A 26,047-nucleotide genomic window follows, 5' to 3' on the forward strand; every position below is an offset into this window, starting at 1 on the left:
AATTTGGCGACTTACAAAGTATTGGTTCACAAATGCAGGGCTCTGATGTGAAATAATAAAAGAAATCCCTGAGAAGTGACCCCATTTTGGAAACTACACCCCTCAAGGTATTTATTAAGAGGTGTATTGAGCATTTTCACACCTCAGGTCTTTTCCATAAATGATTGCGCTGCGGATGGTGCAAAGTAAAAATTAAAATTTTTCCACAGATATGCTAATTCAGTGGCAAATATGTCATGCCCAGCTTATGCCCAAATTTTTTTAAAAGGGTTCTCCCGGATATGGTGGTGCCATATATGTGGAAGTAAACTGCTCTTTGGGCACGCAGTAGGGCTCAGAAGGGAGGGAGCGCCATTTGGCTTTTGAAGGATAGATTTTGCTTTGTAGTAGTATTGTATGGAGTTTTACTGGTATCTCAGTTTATAATGTGGGGGCATATGTAAGCTGGGCAGAGTACATCAGGGGCAAACTCAGGTGGTATAACAATGGGGTAATAAAAAACAATAAAATAATCCATAGATGTGTGTTATGCTGCGAAGCAATCCTTTATGAACAGGTCAGTGACGCACTGATAAATTGTGTCCTTCCTTATCCCCCTTTTGGTACACACTCCGCACCTTTGCAGTTTGGGGAATTTTGTGTTGTCCTAGTATAATACGGGCACCCTCGCTTCCAGCAGATATGTTTGGGCCCTCCCCTTCCTGGTTCCCTAATTTTAGGGCCCGATAAATCACCTCTTGAAACAGAAGAACTGTTCCCCTCGGGCCTGCACAACTGTATTTTTTTATTTCCTGACTTATTGGAATCTTAACTAATTTTATTTTTTCATAGACGTAGTGGTATGAGAGCTGTTTTTTTGCGGGATGAGCTGTAGTTATTATTGGTACCGTATTGAGGTACATGCAACTTTTTGATCACTTTTTATGCTATATATTTTGGGAGGCAATGTGACCAAAAAACAGCAATTCTGGCATAGTTTTTTTTAGATTTTTCTATACAGCGTTCACCATGTGTTTTAAATTACATGTTAACTCTATTCTGCGGGTCAGACGGATTCCGGCGATACCTAATTTATAGCACTTTTTTATGTTTTACAACTTTTTGCACAATAAAATTACTCTTGTAAAAAGAATGTTTTTTTTCTGTCGCCATGTTGTGAGAACCATAAGTTTTAAAAAATGTTGTCGACGAAGCTGTATCAGGGCTTGTTTTTGCGAGACAAGCTATAGTTTTTATAGGTACCATTTTTGGATACATGCGACTTTTTGATCACTTTTTATTTCAAGATTTGTAGGGAAAAATATTTTTTACAACTTTTTTTTTCACTTTTATTTTTACACTTTTCTTTAGTCCCACTAGGGGACCTGAAGGTCCAACAGTCAGATGTTTTTTTTCAAATACATTTCACTACCTATGTAGTGCAATGTATTAGATCTGTCAGTCATTAACTGACTGCAAGCCGATTAGGCTTTGCCTCTGGGCGGGGCCTAATCGGCTTCCGAAACGGCAGAGCAGGATGCCATTGTTAGGTCTGCTGTTGCCATAGTAGCAGTTGGCAGCCATGCGATTGCAGGGCAGAGCTGCTGATCTGCTGACAACCACAAAGATGCAGCAATCGTTTTCGATCGCTGGATCTAAGGGGTTAATGGCAGGGATCGGAGCTAGCTCCGGTTCCTGCCATTACAGGTGGATGACAGCTGTAACATACAGCTGATATCTACCGCTGATGATGCCGGCTCATCTCCTGAGCCGGCGCCATCTTGCCGGCGGCTACGGAAGTCTTTTAGGCCCCGTCTATGGGCGGGGGCTGGAAGTTTTCCATACTAGGCAGACCAGGAGGCCACTATTAGGCATCCGGTTGCCATTGCAGCCACCGACACCCCGGCGATTTCATTGCTAGTGGGCCGATGAACTGCAAACACCTTAAATGCATCGATCGCTTTTGACCGCTGCATTTAAGGGGTTAACGGCGGGGATTGAAGCTAACTTCGGTGTCAGCTGTAAGATACAGCTGACATCCTCGGATGATGGCACCGACTCAGCTTCTGAGCCGGTGCCATCCATTTGTCGTAAGTATACAACATTTTGCGGGAAGCACTGGCTTTCCATGATGTATACTTACCGCAAATTTCGGGAAGCAGTTAAGGTAAATTTGTTGCATCGTCTGGCTTGTAGTGCACCACAATTGTGGTGTACCACTTACGGTCGCAGGGAGTCCAACTGCGGCCCCATCCCTCTCCCTCCCCGATTGGACATTAAAACAAAAAATATGTATGGTCACCGTTAAGCCCCCACCCCCACTAGCTCCGCCCAGGCTCTCACTGCAGGCCGCGACTCATACAAGGTACAGGCACCAAGTAGCTTCAGGGCCTTATATGCGATTCAGCACTTGACCCCTTAGTGACCACCAATACGCCTTTTCACGGCGTTCACAAAGGGGCCTTAGGCTAGGCCGTCCCCTTTTCACGGCGGCCCAGTCTATGTCCTACATGGGTGTCCCGTGCAGGCTGGAGCGGGTGCTCGTCTGTCTGAGGCACGTCCTAATAGATTGCCTGTCAGTTTTACACTGGCAGGCAATAATGCTTTGGTATACGAAGTATACCAAAGCATTATATTTGCGATCTAAAGATCTAACAGTGAATTCCCCTAGTGGGACAAAAAAAAAAGTGAAATGAAAATTATTATTCAAGATTACAGTAAAATTTTTCCATAAAAAGTGGTTTCATTTAGTAAAAGTGTGAAAAATTAAATAAAAGTACACATATGTGGTATCGCCGCGACCGTAATGACCCAAACAATAAAGTTAACATGTAATTTAAACCGCAGGGTGAACACCGTAAAACAAAACACAAAAAACAATGGCGAACTTGCTATTTTTTCCATTGCCCCCAAAAAAGTGATAATATTTAAAGTCAATCAATAAGTCCCATGTACCCCAAAACAGTACCAATCAAAACTATGTCTTGTCCCGCAAAAAAACAAGCCCTATATCACTACAATGACGGACAAATAAAAAAATGACGGCTCTTGGAAAGCGATGATGCAAAAACAAATAATTTTAGTTCAAAAGAGTTTTTATTGTGCAAAAGTAGTAAAACATAAACAACCTATACATATGTGGTATCGCCAGAATCATACCGACCCATAGAATAAAGGTAACATGTTATTTACGCAAAGTGAATGTCGTGAATATAAAACGCATAGAACAATGGCGGAATTTCAGGGGTTTTTTCTTTCCGCCGCAAAAAAAAGTTAATGTAAGTTAATCAAAAAATGATATGTACCCCAAAATGGTGCCATTAAAAAGTACAACTAATCCCACAAAAAAAATTCCTCATACAGCTATGTCGACGGAAAAATAAAAAAAGTTATAGCTCTTTGAATGCAACTAAAGAAAAAAATAAATAAAAATAGCTTGGTCATTATGGCCTAAAATAGGCTGGTCACTAAGGGGTTAACGTCCTGAGAACAACATACAACAACCTGGTGCTGCCCGGCGTCAGTACCTTGTATGAGCTGCAGCTTGCAGTTAGAGCCTGAGTGGACCCGGTGAGGTGAGCACGTAGTAATTTTTTTTTTTTTTTTTTTTGTCTGATTGGGGTGCAAGGTACGGGGGCCCAGCACAGGCTTGTACCTTGCTATGCCCCACAGAGTTAAATCTACACTAACTAGGGGCTAGCGTAGATTTCCGCTCTAATTTATGCAATTGTTCTGGTGTAAATTATAGTAAGGGTGGATTCACACGAGCGTGTGCGTTTTGCGCACGCAAAAAATGCGGCGTTTTGAGTGCGCAAAATGCACTCAACAGCTCCGTGTGTCAGCCCCGCATGATGCGCAGCTGCCTGATTTTCGCGCAGCCGCCATCATTATGACACTCTGTTTGGATGTTTGCAAACAGAAAAGCACGTGGTTCTTTTCTGTTTACATTCATAGTTTTACATCTGTTGCGCGAATTACGCTCGTCCCACGGAAGTGCTTCCGTATGGTGCGCGTGATTTTCACGCACCCATTGACTTCAATGGGTGCGTGATGCGCGAAATACGCCCAAAGAACGGACATGTCGTGACTTTTTCGCAGCGGACTCACGCTGCGTAAAATCACGCAACTGTCTGCACTGCCCCATAGACTAATATAGGTCCGTGTGACGCGCGTGAAAATCACGTGCGTTGCACGGACTATATCCCGTTCGTCTGAATAAGCCCTAAATATGTTGGGCTTTAGTGACACCAACATATTGCCTCTAATAGCATCGACTGGACAGGTTCAGGTTCCTTTTGTTAAGCCCCACTTCTTTTTCCAAAAGTTGCAAGTGTGGTATGAAATGCCCAAAAGTCAACATTTTCCCAAAAAAATTGATCATTTGGGGTCTTTTTTCTACTTAGGTTTTTTGTTTTTTTAACTCGTTTTATTGAAGGAGATACATAAACACCATGATAAAAGACATTTCTGGGCCCCCGCACAGCGGACATGCCCCGCATTAATACAAAAGTGCGTGTTACAATATCATGTCAGCAATGCATGGCATTACAATCAATCTCAATTTAAACAGGAAATAAACTAGAACATAGTATATAAACTTTTCACAATCGTTCGTAGTGCACGATGTTCCATATTTTCTCAGAACAATAATATATTACCATATGCAGAAGTCAGAGAGCCAGCAAATCCCGATTCCTTCCAAGAGGTATCTATAATGTCGTATCCCATCTTGAACTATAAATTACCCAGACAGATAGGAGAGGCAACCTCTCTCCTCCCCTTCTACAAAGCACCTTAAGTAGGGACTGCTCTAAAAGCCATAGATAAAGCATTGTTGGAGTAGGATGTGAGCTCAGAATTACACCACTGATCCCACACCCGATGAAATTTATCAGGGAATCTTCTGTTAACATAAACAATTCGTTCATAGGGTATCATAGAATTAATCAGTTCTATCCACATAGATTTAGTAGGAGTACGAGGATTCATCCATCTAATAGCAATAGCCTTCCTAGCTATAAATAACGTCTCCCGAAGGCACGTACGTGTTGGATTAGGATACATCCCATCCTCCACCAATCCGAATAAGCAAACTCTTGGTTCCAGTCTAACTGGGACCTCCAATACCCGGGATAACAGGTCAGTAACTTCAGTCCAGAAAACTTGAAGTAGAGGGCATTCCCATATCATGTGATGAAAATCAGCCGGTTCATGGCGACACCTGTGACAACTGGGATTAGGCCGTCTACCCATTTTATAAAGACGGACCGGGGTAAGATAACTCTGGTGTATGATGTAGAGCTGTATAAGCTTATTGTTAATAGCAGGAGAAACAAATCTATGTGACTCTAACAGATCCAATCTGGAGTCCTCATCTAGGGATGGGATCAAGGTCTGCCACCTGTCCATTGCTGGGAAAGCTGCTTTATTTGCCTTCGCATGTATAAGGTAAGAATAGATGGATGAAATTAACCCTCCGGGGCCCTGTGATCTAATGACCCCAATCAAGGGATAGGTGGAAATAGGTGTTACTCTTCCCCTATACTGAGCCAGCAGTGAATGGCGCAATTGTAAATACTTATAGAAAGCTTGTCTTGGAGCTTGATAAGTTTCCTCAACTTGAGTAAAGGACAGCATCACATTATTCACAAATAAATCTCCCACCGTCTTCACCCCCAGTGTCGACCAAAATGTATCATCCTGTGAGGGGAGTAACTGATCTAGTGCCGCATTCTGCCATAGGGGTGTTTCCGCTATTATTTGGTCCTCTCCTGAGATCTTAAGTGCTGCCGACTAGACATTGCGAGCAACCTTATGTATCGGTAAAGATTTCCTACTAAGGGGAAGCGAGGGTTCTAGTACAGGCCAGAGTTTAGGAATATCCAAATAGTTTGCCAGACATAGTTCCATTCCCTCTGGTACATCAGGTGACACCCAGGCGGCCATATATTTGAGCTGGCCCGCCAGATAGTATAAATATATATCAGAGAGGGCCATTCCCCCTAAATCTCCGGGTCGTTGCAATTTTGCTAGCTGTAACTTAGATCTAGAAGATCCCCATATGAATTTAATTAGCTGCGATTCTATTTCCTGGAAAAATGACTTTGGAATATATACAAATATGTGTTGCAGAATATAAAGACATTTAGGCTGAACCACCATTTTAATAAGGTTGATACGTCCTGCTATGGATAGAGGTAGTCCCGACCAAATCTTAAATTTATCTCGAAACATCGGAATTAGGGGAGCAACATTTGCCTGTACCATGTCAGCGTCTAATCTCGTGATTTGAATTCCCAAATACTTAAAACTAGAAACCACTCTCAAGCCCCCTACCAATGAGCCCACCATAACATTTCTGTGCGGGGAAAAGTACATCAGACACGACTTGCCCCAATTAATAGACAGTCCAGAGAAGTCTCCAAACCTATCAATTATGGTCATTGCTACATCTAGGGACTCATCAGGGGATGACATGAATAGCAACAGGTCGTCAGCATATAATGCCACTCGGTGTTCCGCAGAACTTAGGGGTATGCCCCGGTATATCACATCAGATCTAAGTAGAATAGCTAAGGGTTCTACAGCGATTGCAAATAATAGAGTTGAAAGCGGACATCCCTGTCTGGTACCACGAGCCAAATCAAAGTATGGAGAGAGCTGTCCGTTCAAGAACACCGCTTTTCTACTTAGGTTAATAAATTTCCCCCATTGAACTCTAATTTTTGGGATTTGTGGGGCATCTAATTTTCTGCTTGGTTCACACTTTTTGCCACAAATATAAATGTTTATGGATTCTTTTATGAAAATTGCATGACGGTGACTGCTGTGTGTATAAAGTGCTCAGTTGAATTTTAACAACGTGCCAGGTGTCTTTTCAGAAAATATTTAGGTATAAGGGTTTAGTATGATATTTTTATTTTGTAATTCTGGTTTTATTTGTACATGTCAAAAGCATGAATATTTTTCTGACTGCCAGAGGTGCAAAATATCCAAACACCTCTGGCAGCAAAAGGGTTAAAGGGTATCCTGAAGCCAGGCACAGAGTATCCCCTTGCAAGAATGGAGAACTACATTTCTATAAGCAGTAGATTATCATATAGAAGAGCACTCAATGGTTTTAAGACACAAGAGGTCAAACCAATGCTATTAATGTAATGCATTAATACCAGCCTAATCCATTTAAAAAACAGCTTTAATATAGTTGTCAAACCCATCACACACTGTTTCTACCAATCTAATTTATATCTATATTCTGTTGACCTCAGCATAAATCATACTACTTTCCTGGCAGCCCCTTGTCATGTTCCCAGAAGAGAAACATGATGTTTAATGCAGCAAGGCTATGAAGTGTGACCAGCCATAAAAATATGATGTAGATTTATATCATTCTTAAACCTCTTTTACATAAAATTCCTTCATACTGTTTTCAACATTCACAGTAGTTGTTCTATTTGGATAGCTGTTTCTAAGATAAATGTTAGAGCTGGGCATACATTGTGCTAAGAAAGTCATAGCATCCAGGGGCGTAGCTATAGATGGTGCGGAGATAGCAGTGGCACCCAGCTATCGTGCCTGTGGTGTCCCAAAGGCCGCTCTGCCGTATAAGAAGACACCAATATTATAAATGCACGTTAGGTGGGGGCCCTGTTACAAAGTTGGCACTGGAGCCCAGGAGATTTAAGTCACACCTCTGTTAACTTTTTGGTAACTGTGCCGTTACATATACACATTATGGACAAAAGTATTAGGACAACTACACATTACATCTACAGGCACATTTATGACATCCCATCTCTCTTCTGGAAAGGCTTTCTACAAGGTTTTGGAGGGTGTCTGTGGGAAATTTTGCCACTCATCCAGAAGAGCATTTGTGAGGTCAGACAGTGATATTGGACGAGAGGGCCTGGCTCGCAATCTGTGTTGTAGTTTATTCCAAATGTGTTTGATGGGGTTGAGGTCAGGGCTCTGTGCGGGCCAGTCATGTTCTTCCACACCAAACTCACCCATATATGCCTTTATGGACCTTGCTTTGTGCACTGGGCATAGTCATGCAAGAACAGAAAAGGGTCTTCCCCAAAGTGTTCCCACAAAGTTGGAGGCATACAATTGCCCAAAATGTCTTTGTATACTGAAGTATTAAGATTTCTCTTCACTGGAACTAAGAGGAATGGGCCAATCCATGAAAAACAACCCCATAGCATTATCCCTCCTCCACCAAACTTTACAATTGGCACAATGCAGTCAGGCAGGTAATGTTCCCCTGGCATTCAACAAACCCAGACTCATCAGACTGGCAGATAGAGAAGCGTGATTTGTCACTCCACAGAACACATTTCCACTTCTCCAGAGTCCAGTGGCTACATGCTTTACACCACTTTATCCAACGCTTGGCATTGTGCTTGGCGATGTAAGGCTTGCATGTAGCTGCTCGGCCATGGAAATCCATGCCATGAAGCTCCCGGCGCAGTTTTTGTGCTGATGTTAACGCCAGAGAAGGTTTTGAATTCTGTAGTTATTGAGTCAGCAGAGCGTTGGCGACTTTTATGCACTCTGCGCCTCAGCATTCGGCAACGGGTTCTGCAACTTTGTAGCCGAGTTGCTGGGGTTCCTGAACGCTTCCACTTTTGCAATAATACCACTCACAGCTGATCATGGATTATCTAGGAGGGAAAACTTTTTACAACGGTGGCATCCTATTACAGTACCACGCTGGAATTCAGTGAATTCTTTAGAACGACCCATTCTTTCACAAATTCAATTGGCTTGATGATCCAGGAAATCAGCATAGGCATTATACTGGTAAAACACCTGTATTATTTCTGACTTTTATGAGTAAGGATTACTTTATCTGTATTAGTTATCTGCTTTTTTTCTCTTATCTTAAATTTTTCTTATTTTGGAAAGACATTTTGTGGACTTCACAATCGATTACTGTTTTTTTATAGACTTATGGTCACAAGTTACAATATTTTCAACAATGGTCGTCCCGGAATCAATTAGGCTGGGTTCACACGACCTATTTTCAGACGTAAATGAGGCGTATTATGCCTCGTTTTACATCTGAAAATAGGGCTACAATACTTCGGCAAACATCTGCCCATTCATTTGAATGGGTTTGCCGACGTACTGTGCAGACGACCTGTCATTTACGCGTCGTCGTTTGACAGCTGTCAAACGACGACGCGTAAAAATACAGCCTCGTCAAAAGAAGTGCAGGACACTTCTTTCAGACGTAATTTGAGCCGTTCTTCATTGAACTCAATGAAGCACAGCTCAAAATTTACGGCTGTCAGAGAAGCCTCGCAAAATGCGAGGAGGAGGAATTACGGCTGAAACGAGGCAGCTGTTTTCTCCTGAAAACAGTCTGTCATTTCAGACGTAAAAGCCACTGCTCGTGTGCACATACCCTTAATATTGAGAACACTGTATTTTAAAGTTGCCCTGGAGTTTCACTTTACCAGTAGAGGAATACCAACTAATACGTCATATAGCATTACACTCTACCAGTGCTGCACAATTTAGCACAAATATTTTTGCTTATGTGTCGATTCTAAAGGGTTTTCATTTTAAAAAAATATAAAAAATCCAGTAAAAAATGTATTTTGATATGAACGTCACAGAAAGTGGCCCTTTCCTTTAAGAACCCACTGTATGAGTCAGAACAGATAGCTACTCTGCAAGAGCACCTGTCGTACTTGCTTACCCGGACAATCCATGCGTTACATGGCAGGCCATTCATTTGAATGGAAGATTTTGTGGAAATAGCAGCAAAAAAGGCAAATTGAACGCGACATGTGAACACAGCCTTAAACAACAGGAACATTCAAAAATAGTATTGCTAATTACCAGTACCATTCTTCAGTGTGAACAATAATGACCATCTTCTCAGAAAAACATGTTAAGTGGGTCTAATAAGGATTTCTATTCATACTTATTGTTACATAATTATTTGTATAGATGCTCAGATGCGGTCTGAAATTCACGCCTACGTGCGGTGGGTGCGGGTCCAAAAAAGGTAATGTTCGCAGACTTAGCCGGTAATACTGCAGTTTTACCCACAGAGCCATGCGGCCATTAGCATTGATTCGGTCTAATCCCTCAAAACTGCTGGCAGTGCTATATAGAAGAGGGGGAGGGCAGTATAGTAGAACTTGTTGTTTAGGTTATGCAGGTTGTATAACCGAGAATTTAACATTTAATGCCCTAGGCGCCGCAATAGCAAGTGTCACAGAGGTTGTCTCTTGAGTGTTCCAGCCCGTCCACTCTGCTATGAGTGATGGCAATAGTAGTCTCATGATTTGACGCTAGAGCGGTCACTCAGAGCAGGGAGTGGCACTTTCGACCACAGCACAGGGGGAATTTATCGTCGCTTTCTCGGACCTGCAACTTGCTTGACCCACACATCAGGTATCGTTATCACTGTCCTCCTCCTGCTCTATATAGCGCTGTCAGCAGTTTTATGGGCTCAAAACTGCTGACGGACTCCCTTTTATTGCTATATTACCTGCAAAATCGTGCGCAGATTAACTTACAACTTGTAATCAGTACCTACCGCACGTTGGTGAGGTCTTTAACCGCATGCGGATGCATGTGTCCTCAGCCTTATTCAGCAGCCCAACCATGAGCCTTCCCTGGCTTGCTGCGGATGGCTGACAGACCTACTCTCTAATATGCAAAGTGAGTTTACTGCTACAATGTATCATCAAAAAAATGACATCGATTTTTATTTAAAAAAAATATATTATTATTTTAAAATTATGGTGTTTTTTTTTTATCTCGTTTGTGACTTTCCACATTTTAAAAAAAACTTGAAATATTTCACTTTCACACTGGCGACTCGAGCAGTCAGAATAGGCTTACACAAGGGGAGCAGATGGGGCCGGGCACAACTGGGAGAGATGGTAGGGGGGTGCCAGGCCGGGCGCAGATACAATTAAATACTCCTCCAGGAGCGGAATCCCCACTGATGTCACTATCCATATATGTACAGTGACGTCAGGGGTTCCTCCTCCAGGAGAGAAATAACACCTCCCAACCTTCCCGGACGGCCTGGGGTATGTCCTGCAGTCAACTGTATCTGCGTCCTCAGGACAGTTGAAACTAATGCTGAAGCAAGGAACAGTCAGCTCCCTGCTTCAGCATTAGTTCAGAGAGGAGGAGCAGAGGAAGCTCCTCCGCTCGCCGAGGACTCCCAGGGAAAGCGCTACTTTAAGCAATGTGCCCGGGAATGCCCTTAACGTCACTGTCCATATATGGACAGTGACGTCAATGGATCCTCTGAAGCGGAATCTCCATTGCAGATGTTCTGGCAGGGGATTCCGCTCCAGGAGTAGCCCCTGACATCACTGTCTATATATGGGCAGTGTCAAAATCAAGGTGGAAATAACAGCACCAGAATGGTATAGAAATGCGGTGTGCAGAGTCCAACAGGACTGGATCCAACCGTCCTAATCACCAATGTAAAAAGAAGAGATCCAGGCAGCACATCCAAAGGAACAAATATTTATTCACCCGAGCACAGGTGAATAAATCTTTGGTCCTTTGGATGTGCTGCCTGGATCTCTTCTTTTTATATATTGTCATGAAGGGTCTGTGGACCCACTGGGCCGTACCGCCTTGGCGGTAATGTAGCTGGCCAACAGGGCGCAGGTGAAAGTCTATAGTTCGTATAGGTACCTGTGGCAGCTCAGACAGCAGCAGGGCAGGCTCAGCTAGGACTAGGCAGCAGATAGACGTCAGGCGAGGTGAAGCAGGTCAGACGTGGAATACAGCACGACACGACTTTGGCACAGCACAGTGCTTGACCAGGATGGTATGGAATGCAAGGAACAGGTACAGGTACAGGAAACACACTAGGAGGCCATCACATAGACAAACTAGGAAACATCAACAACGCTCATGCATAGAAGCAGGGGGCTGGATCCCTCTTATAGTCCAGGGTACTCACGGGTCAATGTTCATCAAGAAGTCCGGTATGCGCACTGCCCCTTTAAGAGCGGGCATGAGCGCTCGCGCGCACCCTACGGGATCTGGCTGAAGTGAGTGGAAGCGAGTGCTGGCGTCTCCTGAGGAGGAGGCTGGGGCCAGCGCTTGCCGACTCGTGTCTGCGGCTGTCAGGAGGGGATTGGAGCTGACAGCGTGAAGGCATGGACATTTTAAATATATATATACATATATATATATATATATATATATATATATATATATATATATATATGGACAGTGACATCAGTGACGTCACTTTCCATATGGTGTGAAAGCAAAATAATTTATAGACCTTATTCAAATAAGCAGATGGGTGTAACGTGTTTGAAGAGAGGCTTTCACTGTCTCTAGCAGACGTAGTATGTGTAATAAAGCACGTGTAGAATTAGAAGCAGGTTCTTTTTTGCAAAAATGTTTATTTTTCGTTAGTGAAAAAACGCATCAAGAAACACTTTATTACAATAGTGTACATAGATAAATGTGTATCACCCAATATGCTAGAGTCCATTAAAAGCTCTGGTTAGACATATCTTTTGCCGGGTAATTTCTTTCTAGGACTTCGGCAGAGACAATACACGTGGAGGAACAGTCGGCGACTTGCTACGACTGGAGCAACGTTTCAGGGGTCCACCCCTTCTCAAGCATCACTGTCCACATATGAACAGTAGCATCTAGGAGCGGAATCCCCGGCCTATGCTCTGGCTGGGGATTCCGCTCCAAGGGGGAGTCCCAATGGCGCTATCTACAGTGGGAGAGGGGGTAGCGTTAACTACGGGGATGGTGGTGCTATCTTCAAGGGGGGCACTATCTACAGGGGACAATGGCGCTATCTACATAGTTACTGTGGGCACTATCTACATGGGCACTGTGACACTCTACATGGGCATTGGCACTAGGGGCATCTAAGGGGGCATTATACTGTATAGGGGGCATCTAAGGTGGCATTATACTATATGAGGGCAGTTATGGGGGCATTATACTGTATGGGGGAAGCTATAGAGGCATTATACTGCACGGGACAGCTGTGGGAGCATTATACTATATGGTGGCAGCTAAGGGGGCATTCTACTGTATGGGGGCAGCTGTTGGGGCATTCTACTGTATAGCGGCAGCTATAGCGCATTAAACTGTATGGGGGCAGCTATGGGGCATTATGCTGCATGGGGCAGATTTGGGGGCATTAAGCTCTATGGGAGCAGCTATGGGGCATTATACTGTATGGGGCAGCTATGAGGGCATTATACTGTATGGGGGCAAGTATAGGGGCATTATGTTGTATGGGGGCAGCTATAGGAGAACTATGCTGTATGGGAGCAGCTATAGGGGCACTATGCTGTAAGGGGAATTTGATTGGGCATTATACTGCATGGGGGCATCTGTGTGGGCATTAAACTGCATGGGAGAATCTGTGTGGGCATTATACTGTATTTGGGAATCTGTGTGGGCTTTATTCTGTATGGGTACATCTATGGGGGCATTATACTGTATGGTGGCAGCTATGGGGGCATTAAGCTGTATGGTGGGAGCTAGAGATCATTATACTGTGTGAGGGCAGCTAGAGGGCATTATACTGTGTTGCTATGTGCGCCGCATCGGTTGTCCCCCTTTGTGATACTTGAAAGTTGGGAGGTATGGAGGCTCTTTCCGGGGATTCTGGTCTTGGAAAAGCCCCTGACGTCACTATCCATACATGGATAGTGACGTCAGGGGCTCTTCTAGGGAGCTCCAATCGTGCTATGTACAGGGAGGGGGTGTAGTGCTATTTAAAGGATGGTTGTGTGTGGCACTATCTACAGCTGGGGTGTGTGCATGGCATTATCTACAAGGGGGGAGGGTGGCAATATCTACTAGGGGTGGCTGTGTGGCACTATCTACAGGGGGGCTGGCAGAACCTACAAGCAGACGTGTGTGGCATTATCTACAAGGGGATGTGTGTGGCACTATTTCAAGGGGAGGTGTGAGTGGCACTATTTCCAGGGGAGGAGTCCGGCTACACACAAGAGGCTATTCATTAATTTACCATATATTCTCATTAGCCTGTTATACAATCTGTTTTAGTCAGGCACTGACCTCTTTATTTTCTTTTAATTTATTGTTATGGTAACTCCCTTATATAACTATAAAATGTACAAATGGTTTTATGCGCGAGTTACATTTAAAAAAAAGGTGAAAAAAAGAGACATCTCATTGATTAGTAGAGAAAGCAAACATGGCGAGGGGGAAGGAAATGTCGGTAAGATGTCCGGGGGGAGCGCCAAACTGAATCTTTACCCCAGGTGCTGGAGAACCTAGCTACACCTCTGGCTTACACTTCCTGTTTTCTGTAGCTCACCTATCAGCATTGCTGTATAGACTCCTCTCATTATCATTACAGGCGGAGACAGCTGTTCAGTGGCATACTCACCATAGAGAACAACCACGCCTCTGCTACAGACCTGCACTGAAAGCTAAAGCATTTTCTTGCAGGCACCACTAGGGGTGCTCAGTGCATAGAGATTTTTAACAGCTTCCATTGAGTTGAATAGTAGCTGCATAAATTCGTATGCACTGAGCTCCTCCTAGTAGTGGCTGCATGCAGCCAATGTTTTCTCATATACTGTGTGAAGAGAAGTGGGGGAGATTTATGTATTTATGCCAGTTGGAGTAAATGCATTGAAAGATATGTTGTTCAGACTGAGCTCCATATTTATGAAGCACCTGTTGCACTTTTTCCAACATACGAGTTGGGAAGCTTGGGCGAGTCTTCAAAGTCGTGTAGACTTCAAATTCTTTCAATTCCTCTACTTTTCTACTCCAACACAAACATTTTGTAAAAGGTCCAACCTGGCATTTTTAGCCTTGGGCGACTTTCACATGGCAGTATTTTTGAAGGCAAAGACAGCAGTGGGTCCAAAACACGGAAGAGGTAAAAATCTTTCCATTACACTTTTTCTGTTTGTTTTCCATTGCTGGTTTTAGCTTCCAAATACTGATGCAAAATACTGACCAAAATACTGCGGTGTGAAAATTGCCTAAGGCTAAAAACTGCTGTGGGGCCGATACTAAGGGGGATAAGGCCCACACTAAGCTTTGCTATAGGGCCCTATGACCTCTGTGTAGTTCTCTGGCTCTATTTTACTGCTGGAGGCCTGGATAAGGCAGGATAGTAAGTCCATACACACAGATGAGATTTTTTATGCATCTTCCCTGTTGCTCCCTGTTTTCTGGTAAGGGGTCTAGACTGTAATAATCGATGACATTTCTCCGTCAATTGACTCCTATTTATTGATGCTGCAATAAAGCACACACACCTGCTGTACTGTCTATACAGAGAGTGAAGTGAGTCCCCAATATGGCCGCCCTAGTGTAGTTTTCAAAAATAAAAAATAAAAAGCTACAACATTTAATAAAAAAAATAAAAATGGAATAAAGTGAACAAAACGTCTGTCACGTTGGGTGCGTGGATCCACTGGGCCGTACCGCCTTGACGGTATAGCAGCTGGCCAACAGGGTACAAGTCAAAGTCAATAGTTCGGATAGGTGTACCTGTGGTAATCTCTGACAGTAGCGAAGACAGGCTCGGATGGGACCTTGGCAGCAGGCGGACACCAGGAGTGGTGTAACCAGGAAGGCCTAGTACACAGCACGACACGACTCCAACTCTAAATGACACTTGATCCAGGATAGCACGGGAACACAGGAAACTAGGAAACACTTAAAGAGGCTCTGTCACCAGATTTTGCAACCCCTATCTGCTATTGCAGCAGATAGGCGCTGCAATGTAGATTACAGTAACGTTTTTATTTTTAAAAAAACTAGCATTTTTGGCCAAGTTATGACCATTTTTGTATTTATGCAAATGAGGCTTGCAAAAGTCCAAGTGGGTGTGTTTAAAGTAAAAGTCCAACTGGGCGTGTATTATGTGCGTACATCGGGGCGTTTTTAATACTTTAACTAGCTGGGCGCTCTGAAGAGAAGTATCATCCACTTCTCTTCAGAACGCCCAGCTTCTGCCAGATCACGCTGTGACGTCACTCACAGGTCCTGCATCGTGTCAGACGAGCGAGGACACCGGCACCAGAGGGAGGCTACAGTTGATTCTGCAGCAGCATCGGCGTTAGCAGGTAAGTCGATGTAGCTACTTACCTGCAAACGCTGATGCTGCTGCAGAATCAACTGTAGCCTCTGGTGCCGGTGTCCTCGCTAGTCTGACACGATGCAGGACCTGTGAGTGACGACACAGCACGATCTCTCGAGAACACGCTGTGTCTGCACTGCCAGAAGCGGGGGGTTCTGAAGAGAAGTGGATGATACTTCTCATCAGAGCGCCCAGCTAGTAAAAGTATTAAAAACGCCCCGATGTACGCACATAATACACGCCCAGTTGGACTTTTACTTTAAACACACCCACTTGGACTTTTGCAAGCCTCATTTGCATAACTACAAAAATGGTCATAACTTGGGCAAAAATGCTCGTTTTTTAAAAATAAAAACGTTACTGTAATATACATTGCAGCGCCTATCTGCTGCAATAGCAGATAGAGGTTGCAAAATCTGGTGACAGAGCCTCTTTAAGGGACCATTTGCAAAGATGAACATAGGTAAACGACAACAACGCTCAGGCAATGCAGGAAGGGGCAAGGCCCTTCTTATAGTCCTAGGTGCCCATGGGCTAATTTGGTTCTAATTAGAGAACCAAATTAGCCCATGAGCACCCTGGACTATAAGAACGGCCCTGCCCCTTCCTGCATTGCCTGAGTGTTGTTGTCATTTACCTATGTTCCCTACGGGACACAGCCGAGTGAAGCAGAAGTGATCCATGGCTGCAGCCGTCAGGAGGTGAGTAAACCTGACGGCCCGCGGCTATGGGTATTACAAAGTCATGTATTCCCAAAATAAATAAATAAAAACTGCAACTCGACCCGCAAAAAATAGGCCCTCATACCACTCAACTGATGTGGAAAAAAAGTTATGGCTCTCAGAATGTGGAGAGAAAACACACATTTTATTTTTAATAATCTGTTTTTTCCTTGTAAAAGTAGTAAAACATAAAAAAAGATATAAATTTGGTATAGCCATAATTGTATTGACCCGCAGAATAAAGTTAACATGCCATTTTTACCGCATGGTGAACGAGATAAAAACAGAACCCCCAAAAAATTGATGAATCACTGTTTTTTTCCCATTCCACACACAAATAATTTTTTCCCAGTTTCACACTACATTATATTGCACAACAAATAGTGTCGTGAAAATCTACAACTCGTCTCCCAAAAGACAAGCCCTCATAAAACTATAGCGACGGAAAAATAAGAAAGTTATGGCTTTTTGTAAGGTGGGGAGGAAAAACTGAAAATGAAAATCCAAAAAAACGGCTGCAGCAGGAAGGGGTTGTAGGGGTTTTGTGAGATTGGAAAAAAATGTGGCCAACAGGAAAAAATGCCATAAAAAATAGACCCATTACTCACCTGATAAATCTCATCGGGGTAATGGGTATTTTATTATTCTATAGCATTTTCCCACATTGGCCAAATTATTTTTCCAATCTCAGAAAACCCATTTCTTGATTGCTGCTGGTGCTACTAGCACCTGTTGCACCAGACCCCAAGCTACGTCCTTGTAAAAAGAATGGACAGAAAGTTTTGCTTACTGTATATCTCAATTAATTTGTGACTATTGTGTTTTTCTTGTTTGGTTTACTTGACAATGATTTTATTAAGGAGCCATCAATGAAGATCAGTTTGTGTCCTGGGTTCATAATATGCCTCACGAGCAAGTCATGTCAACATTGCACTTCCCAATATTACCATTAGATGTGACATCTTTATCTGAAAGGGAATTGTCTACAGTTCCAGTAAGTACAATTATCTATATATGAGAGAACGGAAGGACCACCCTTTTTTAACTATGCACATTCAAGTTCAGATTGTGATACTGTCATGTGCCCAATGTTTGATTGCCATGATGTGTAGCCCATTAATACATATCAAAAGTCAATATTCTAATCTAAAATGAACTGTGCAAAATATAAAATCAGTAGTGGAATAAAAAATATACAAAAGGTAGCTACAATGTCATTTCTCATTGCCTCTGTTTTACTCCTTAGACAAAGATTGATTTAGAAGACAAGTGGAGAATTCGTGATGATCAGCTTCAGCAGGTGGCGTTACTAATGGACAAAAGAAAGAGAGACTGGAGACTATTAGCAAATAATTTGGGATTTTTAGAGAGAGACTGCAGATTCTTTGATCAGAATCATTCAGAGATGAGAGATAAAGTAAGTCAAATTGCAGGTACTATATGCAAATGTTATAACTAATAGATCTATGGAGAAGCACAAACTTAGGGTCCTCTTACACGGCCCACCATGGGCCATGTAAACGAGTGCCGATCAATGAGACAGCTCGTTGATCAGTGCTCGAGCAATGCATGGGGATGAGTAAACACTACTACGATCGCTTGTCTCCATACATTTCTATAATGTTTACACAGGGAGATGTGCTTCCGATAATGATAATATTTCTAGCAGCATAAACGGTACAATCAGCCGATGAACAAACCTTTGCTCGTTCATTGACTGATCGTTGCCCTGTTTACACAGAGCAATGATCGGGAACAAGCGTTATGTCAATGCTCGTTTGCCCGATAAAAGGGCCTTTACCTTATTCCTCCAAAATAGTATGTACCATAGTTCTGAGTGAGCAGCAAAAAATAATGTGAGTCCTCAATTGTCTATCCCTGTCTTACTAGAATCATTACCACTGTAAACATAAGAATATATACAGCTATGTTAATAATGTCTCTTAATGTACACAGCAATACCATTAGCATTTTTTCCCTGCACAGGGGTGCTCCAAGCCACCCACTGTGCAGGGAACTGCAGCACATCCCCATTCACTTGAATGAAGCAGTGTGGCAGTTCCCGGGGTGGGGGCTAGGTGCACCGATGCGCAGGGAAAACTTTGAAGAGGCTACAGCGCTAAACCGGTGCTGTAGCCCCTTCATTTTTAGGATCAAGTGGGTCACTACAGTCTTGCAGTACTACTCTATATCCGATAATTTTATGGCCTACTACAAGTGAGCTTGCTGAGATGACTGAACTCTGCTTGACAGGACTACAAGGTCCAGCATAAAGGTCTGGGCATTAAAGGAACAGTGTCACCAAGATTTTTTTTTTAATATGTTAAAGATGTTAGTGCTTTATTAAAAACGTTTGGATTAATTTGTGTGTTTGTGTGTTACTTTTTTTTATTTTTACACTTTTTCTTCCCTATGGGGGCTGACATTTTTTTTTCCATTTCTGTATGTGTCGATTAACGACACATACAGACATGGAATACGGCAGCTTCGGTCCCATAGGGACTGCGAACGGGGCCCGTTCCATCCACTATCGTGTACGACGCTGTGTGGGAACGGCGCATGCGCCGCTCCCACACAGTTCAATTTGAAATGCGCGCCGTCCGGCGCCATTTTCCTGTGGACCGGAAGTCGCGGCCGGACAGTAAGATTACTACTTCCGGTCGCGGCTTCCGGACTTGTGCACATGGAGCAGCTGCAGCAGACGGAGCGGATGGACCGGAGGGAGCGGCGGCGACTGGAGCAGGTAAGTGATTTCTATGTATGTTCGTGTTTCAGTGTGTGTTTACTACTGTATGTAAACCTACTACACTGTGTTAGCTCAAAAAATGGCGACACACAGTGTAGGAGGTTAGACCGTTCAAACCCCTCGTTTCTCCCGGCACTAGCCAGGATAAAGGAGGGGGGGATTCTGAGAGCTCACTAGAGCGAGGGATTTTTACCCAATTTTGCAGCATAAAGCAATGTGGTTGCTTTACCACATGCAATGCTGCAATTTTGGGAATGGCTCCATCTAGTGACTAGTGCTGGGAAATATTATAAATTGAATCCAATTTATAATATTTCCTGACTCGTGAAAAAAATAAAATAAATTAGAACAATGTTTAATCACCTATACACTAACTGTTTAACTAAAAAAAAAAAACATGTTTTGCTGGCAACACATTCCCTTTAACAAACTATTTGACACCTACTGCACGGTGATTGGATGAAGGAGTGTCAAAGAAGAGATGAGTCGTCTTGAATAGGACACTGTTAGAGCTAAAATGATGAATTTTGTCCCTTTCATCTGACCCCTATTTCTTTCTAATTGGGTTACAAAAAGTAGGCAGCACATTATTACATGACTGCACAGGGTTTATTTATAGTCTGTAACCGTGGATACAAATGGGTCTGCATAGGAGCTAAAGACCTAAAAGGGTAGTATATTAAAAAGGTGCTTCATTTTTTTTTTTACATGTTATGCAATAAAATATGATGTTTTTATTCCCGTAAAACACGCCTCTCAACATTATGCATGTAGCATCAGCATCTAGTAGTGGTGGTCCTATTTACCACCTAAACTTCTCAATTCCAGCTATCAAGCCTTCTACCATGTATGTTCTAAAACATGGGTAAAATGTATCAAAGAAGGTGGGCAGCAGAAATAAGGAACTTTGTTGTACTTATCAAATATCTATTTGACACCAGAGTAATTTTGCTTTAATTTGTAACTTTTGCAAATTTATCTAAGTGAACAAAAAAGATTATTTATGTACAAACATCTAAATCAACTCACTTGAAACATCTTGTTCTTGCTCCTAGATCATAGACATGCTTCAGGTGTGGAGGAATGCCTTTGGCAAGAAGGAACAGACACAGACTCTACAGAATGCGCTGAAACAAACCAACAATGCTGACATTGCCAATGAGATCTTCAACCTAAATTTTTAAATGATATAAGCAAAATAAATGTAATGGTTGGACCCTCACTTTCCCTAACACCCATAAAACGAAATACAGCATAAATCATACCAACGTGAATTAACATATTTAAAGGGATTGTTCACTTTTGTTAAAAGGGTCCTGCAAGGGTAAGCTTATCACAGGGTGTTCCACTGCTGGGACACCCAGCATTGAGCTGAAATCCGTGGGTGGAATCTGGTAGTAGGCATTTAATGAGGTTGTCCGGTCTCGTAAAATAAAAGGTTTTTTTTGTATAATTAAAAAATGTACAATTTCTGTATTAATTTTTTCTCACCGTTTTTAAGATATCTGCTTGTTGTTATTCAGTAGGAACATTCATTGTTTACTTCCAGCGGATAAAATTCTGTCCTGGTCATGTGATGGACACACAGGTGCACGGCTCGATACAGTTACAGTGTATCAGAGCTGTGTCTTCTCAGCACCTGTGTTCCATCACCAGGTTTTAGACAAAGTGTGGCCCTGGGCAAAGTTAAAGGTGGGGCCCCAAATACTGAATTACTGTATTAATAATGCAGTCAATTCAGACGGCAGTGTGCAGAGAACTGCATCACTGATTTCTAGCATGTCGAGGAGTGTTGCAAGCCCCAAAGCATATGTCTCCCCTCTCACACAAAAAAATTATCTATTACAGTTATTAAATCATACACTATAACAGATGAAATATTACCTGCATACTGTTACTGAACACCACTCACTATTATAAGATCAATATTACCAATAATAACACAATATAAGGTCCAAATAATACCGCCACACCATAACCACACAGTGACTAAATAATACCGCCACACAATAACCACATAGTGACTGACTAATACCCAAATACTGTTACTGAATAATAGCGCCACACCATAACCACATAGTGACTAAATAATATCCCCATACAGTTACTGAAATATACCGCCACACCATAACCAAATAGTGACTAAATAATACCTCAATACTGTTACGGAATAATACTGCCCCACCATAACCACATAGTGACTGAATAATATCCTCATACTGTTACTGAATAATACCGCCATACCATAACCACCTAGTGACTGAATAATACCCCCCATACTGTTACTGAATAAAAACCGCCACACCACAACCACAGTGATTGAATAATACCCCAGTACTGTTACTGAATAATACTACCACACCATAACCACATAGTGACTGAATGTCACGGCGCGGGGTGTGAACCCACCGGGCCGTACCGCATAGCGGGATAGCAGCTGGCCGAACAGGTATAATGCAATGTCTATAGTTCTGAAAGGGTACCTGAGGCAATGTAGACAGTAGCGGTGGATTCAGGCTAAGATGAGGCTCCGACAGTAGACAGACACCCGGCGGGGTGCCACACAAAAGATGCAGCGGAAGGCACAACACGACTCCAACTCTTGAAGGCACAGAGGCACGGTAGCACGGGATACAGGGTACAGGCAGCAGGAACGGGAAACACTGGGAACTGGAAAATACTAGGAGACCATTTGCAAGGACAAACTTATGGTAACACAACAACGCTCAGGCAAAGATCGAGAGGGCAGAGCCCCTTTTATAGTTCAGGAGCATTCTGGGCTAATTACAGCTATTCTGCAAATGTGCGCGTACTGGACCTTTAAGGCCGCGCGCTCGCCCTGCGGGAGACAGTGTCCGGATCAGGAAGTGAACGCCAGCGTCTCCCAGGAGGGAGATGCTGCCGAGAACTCGCTCGTCATGGCCGCGGCCGTCAGAGGGTAAGTCAGGACAACGGTCCGTGGCCATAGACGTTACAGTAGCCCCCCTCTTATGCCCCCTCTTCTTGGGTCCACAGCGGGAGAAAAACTTCTTCACGAGGGCCAGAGCATTGATGTTCTCCTCTGGCTCTCAAGACCTCTCCTCTGGGCCAAATCCCCTTCAATCCAAAACTGGGGCATGTAGACGGAGCCAAGGCAAACCCAGCAACATGGGGTTGAGGGCCATGGGTAGGACAAAAAAGGAAATTAGCTCAGAATGAAGGGCTCCCACTTGAAGCCTCAGCGGTTTGGTCACAGACAATATTGGGTTGGGCAGTGGCAGTCCATCTACTGAGGCAACGATCAACGGCTTCACCAGAAGGGTAGTGGGCAAGTGAAGAAGATACACAAGGTCTCCGCGTATAAAATTGCCTGCAGAGCCACAGTCCAGATAGGCAGAGGCCAGGTGGGACCTCTCGCCAGCGACAATAGTCACAGGGATGGAAAGCTTGGTGGAGAGTTCTCTGTCAAATGCTGTGTCGCCCAGGGTTGTCTCTATAGCCAATCCTAGGCGTTGGAGTTTTTTGGCATCTGGGGACACAGACGCATGACATGGCCAGCAAGGCCGCAATATAGACAGAGTCCAGAAGTGCGCCTGCGCTGTTTCTCCTAGACTGATAGTCTAAGCCGATCTACTTGCATTGGGACCTCGGGTGGAGCAACAGATGAGGACAAGAGGGGTTGCTGGAAGTTGGGAGCCAACCTAGGAAGCCTTCTCTCTCGACGAACCTCTTGGGATCTTTCTCTGAGCCTCATGTCAACCCGGGTGGCAAGTAAAATTAGGTCGTCCAAGGTAGGTGGTAGATCACACACAGCTAGTTCGTCCTTGATCTCGGATGACAGACCATGCCAGAAGGAAGCTACTAACACCTCGTTTTTCCAGGACAACTCTCCTGCCAGGGTCCGGAACTGGATGTGTACTCGCCCACGAAGGTGTCCTCCTGGCGAAGATTCAGTAGAGAAGTAGCTGCCGACGAAACTCGTCCAGGCTCCTCGAATACAGTGCGGAATAACACCGCAGGAACCCCTGGAAGTCTCTGGTCTCTGTCGTTCCCAGATTGGGTTTGCCCACGCCAGGGCTTTGCCGGCAAGCAGAGAAACAATGAAGGCGATCCTTGCGCCGTCTGAGGGAAATGCTTTGGTGTGCAGGGTGAAGTGGATAATTTTTATATATTTTTTAATTTTGAATACGTTCTTCGTGCGGTGGCATGGATAATATTCAACTAGTTTGAATTAGGGAGTTGTGGCTTGTTTCTGCACACAATTGTGTATTTTTTGTTACTCATATATATATATATTTCTTTATAGGTCTGCAATGGCATTGATATCGCCTCATCGACTATTTATGGCTCAGGGCATTATTACTGATTTCTTTTAGAGGAAGTTGGATGATTCCGTAACAATAATATATATGTTTTTATTGTTGTGAATAATTTCTTTAAATTTTTGGTTCGGATATACTTGCTTTAGGGTTTATATGTACAATTGTATATGATATGCACTATGCACTTTAAATAATTACATATTATCACGTCAGCTTTTTCAAGGTTTTTTTTAGAGCCACGCTGGCCATTGTTCACTATTTGACTCTTCAAATTGACGGGTCTTTATTTATTTATATTAATCATACGTATTTTTGTTTTTAATGCACAATAATGATCAAATATTTCTTGTATATGTGACTTGTGTGTTGGGTTATAGTGGCTGTATACATTTTGTGTATGTGACTAATGCTGTATGGATTATTGGCTATATATATGGCATAGGTGTAGGTATTTTTTTATATTTGTTTTAACATATAATACATGTGTGTGTATGCATGCTATTTTCACATATAAGTATGGATGGGTATGTACATGTTGACATGCATGAATTTGTATAGGCATGTGGATATGCTGATATAACTATATTGTTCACATATTTTTCACTTCTTATTTTTTGAGCTCGTGTGGTCACAGTTTTTCACCTTTTCATTTGTTTTTCACTTTATATTATTTTATTTTATTTATCTTATTTTATTTATTTTGTCACTTTGAATTTTTATGATATGAAATGATTTTGAATAAAATTATATATTACTTATATATTTATACATATATATATATATTTTGTTTTTATACACAAATCCTGATCATGTATATCCCTAATCACTTATATGTATTTCCTCTAAATATTATTAGATCTGCCCCATATGATATATCAAATTATGGGCTTTTGGAGTATGGGCTGTTTTTCACATTGCTTTCCCGGAACTAAAATGGTGGTCGTGGAGCGCCTGTGTATGGCGCATGCGCTGGCCAGGCTTCTCTCCTTCCGGTTGTGCGTGTGATGCAGGCGCGCAGGGACATGCGCGATCTGCATCTTCCGGATGCCGGGATGTGAGTGTTGGGGCGGGTATGTCCGCCATGGACAGGCGCCATGTAGAGAGCGGCGCCAGGTGTATATCTAACTCAGGTGGGTGAATAATTTCCCTTGAGTTAGTACTATAGCCAGTGGCTATGTTGAATATTCATGTCACATGTTGTGCTCCAATTAAGAAACAGCTCCACCCTAAACATAGACTCCCTATAAAAGACATACCCATCCCACCACACAGTACCCCTTGAAAAAGCTGACGGCGAAATGCGCGTCGGGGTTCTGTGGTGGGGGTCTGGTTTTATTTGGGACTCATTATGCAGCACAGTGTTTGGTATTCAACCTTGGTAGTATCTATGTTTTAAATGGCTCTTTATCTTTGAGACAGTACTGACATACAGTATTGTACTGAGTGTATACTTTTTGTCTCCTGAAACTGTGTCTATTGTTATAGCATGTGATATTTTATGATATATATATTATTAGTGCTTCCTTGTTATATTACTGGTGTGATATGCTGTTTTGTATATTGTAGTCCCTCCCACCACCACCATGCTGTTTTAACCTGTGTGTCATTTTAGGTCTTGATGGCCATTGTTTTTAACATTTGATTAAATATAATAAAAGTCTTTTATATGGTACCTATGGTGTGCGATTATGTTATTTCAGTCTCAACATGGTAGTATCGACATATATATTATAGGGATTGTGTTTCTGTATTGATATACGTAGATCATTATATGAATTTTGTGGCCTGGTTTGGTATAGGTATTGAAGTGGATATGACACTGGTTGAGAAATCCCCTGCACGCGCTTGTGTCTCCGTGAAAACGAGGCGGGACTGGCAGCGAGAACCGAGCATCAGAACTGGTGCTGACAGGAGGTGTAGCAGGAGGATCAGTCGGAGAAGCTGGAACAGGAGCAGAGGAGGAAGCAGCTAGCGCCCCTAGCTGTAGTGCCATAGAGTTTACTGCCACAAGGAGTTGATCCTGTCGTGTTCGCAGGTTCGCTTACATAGCTTGGGAAGGTGACAGGCCCTTGAATTGACCAGCGGGGTCCATGGCCTGAGCGTACTGTCACGGCGTGGGGTGTGGACCCACTGGGCCGTACCGCGTAGCGGGATAGCAGCTGGCCGAACAGGTATAATGCAATGTCTATAGTTC

The 26,047-nt window shown here is 43.1% G+C and overlaps 1 protein-coding gene across 1 annotated transcript in view; it reads left to right on the forward strand.

The window, feature by feature from the left end:
• The window catches only part of LOC142740402 (uncharacterized), a 366,060-nt gene extending 345,161 nt beyond the window's left edge, over window positions 1–20,899 (forward strand). The window contains exons 5-7 of the mRNA XM_075849946.1: window positions 17,667–17,800; window positions 18,053–18,223; window positions 20,608–20,899. Of these exons, the coding sequence (XP_075706061.1) occupies window positions 17,667–17,800; window positions 18,053–18,223; window positions 20,608–20,736 (434 nt within the window). The 3' untranslated portion in view covers window positions 20,737–20,899. The remainder of the gene's footprint in view (window positions 1–17,666; window positions 17,801–18,052; window positions 18,224–20,607) is intronic.
• The last annotated feature ends 5,148 nt before the right edge of the window (window positions 20,900–26,047 follow it).

The sequence above is a fragment of the Rhinoderma darwinii genome, chromosome 1 (assembly GCF_050947455.1).
Source record: "Rhinoderma darwinii isolate aRhiDar2 chromosome 1, aRhiDar2.hap1, whole genome shotgun sequence".
NCBI lineage: Eukaryota > Metazoa > Chordata > Amphibia > Anura > Rhinodermatidae > Rhinoderma > Rhinoderma darwinii.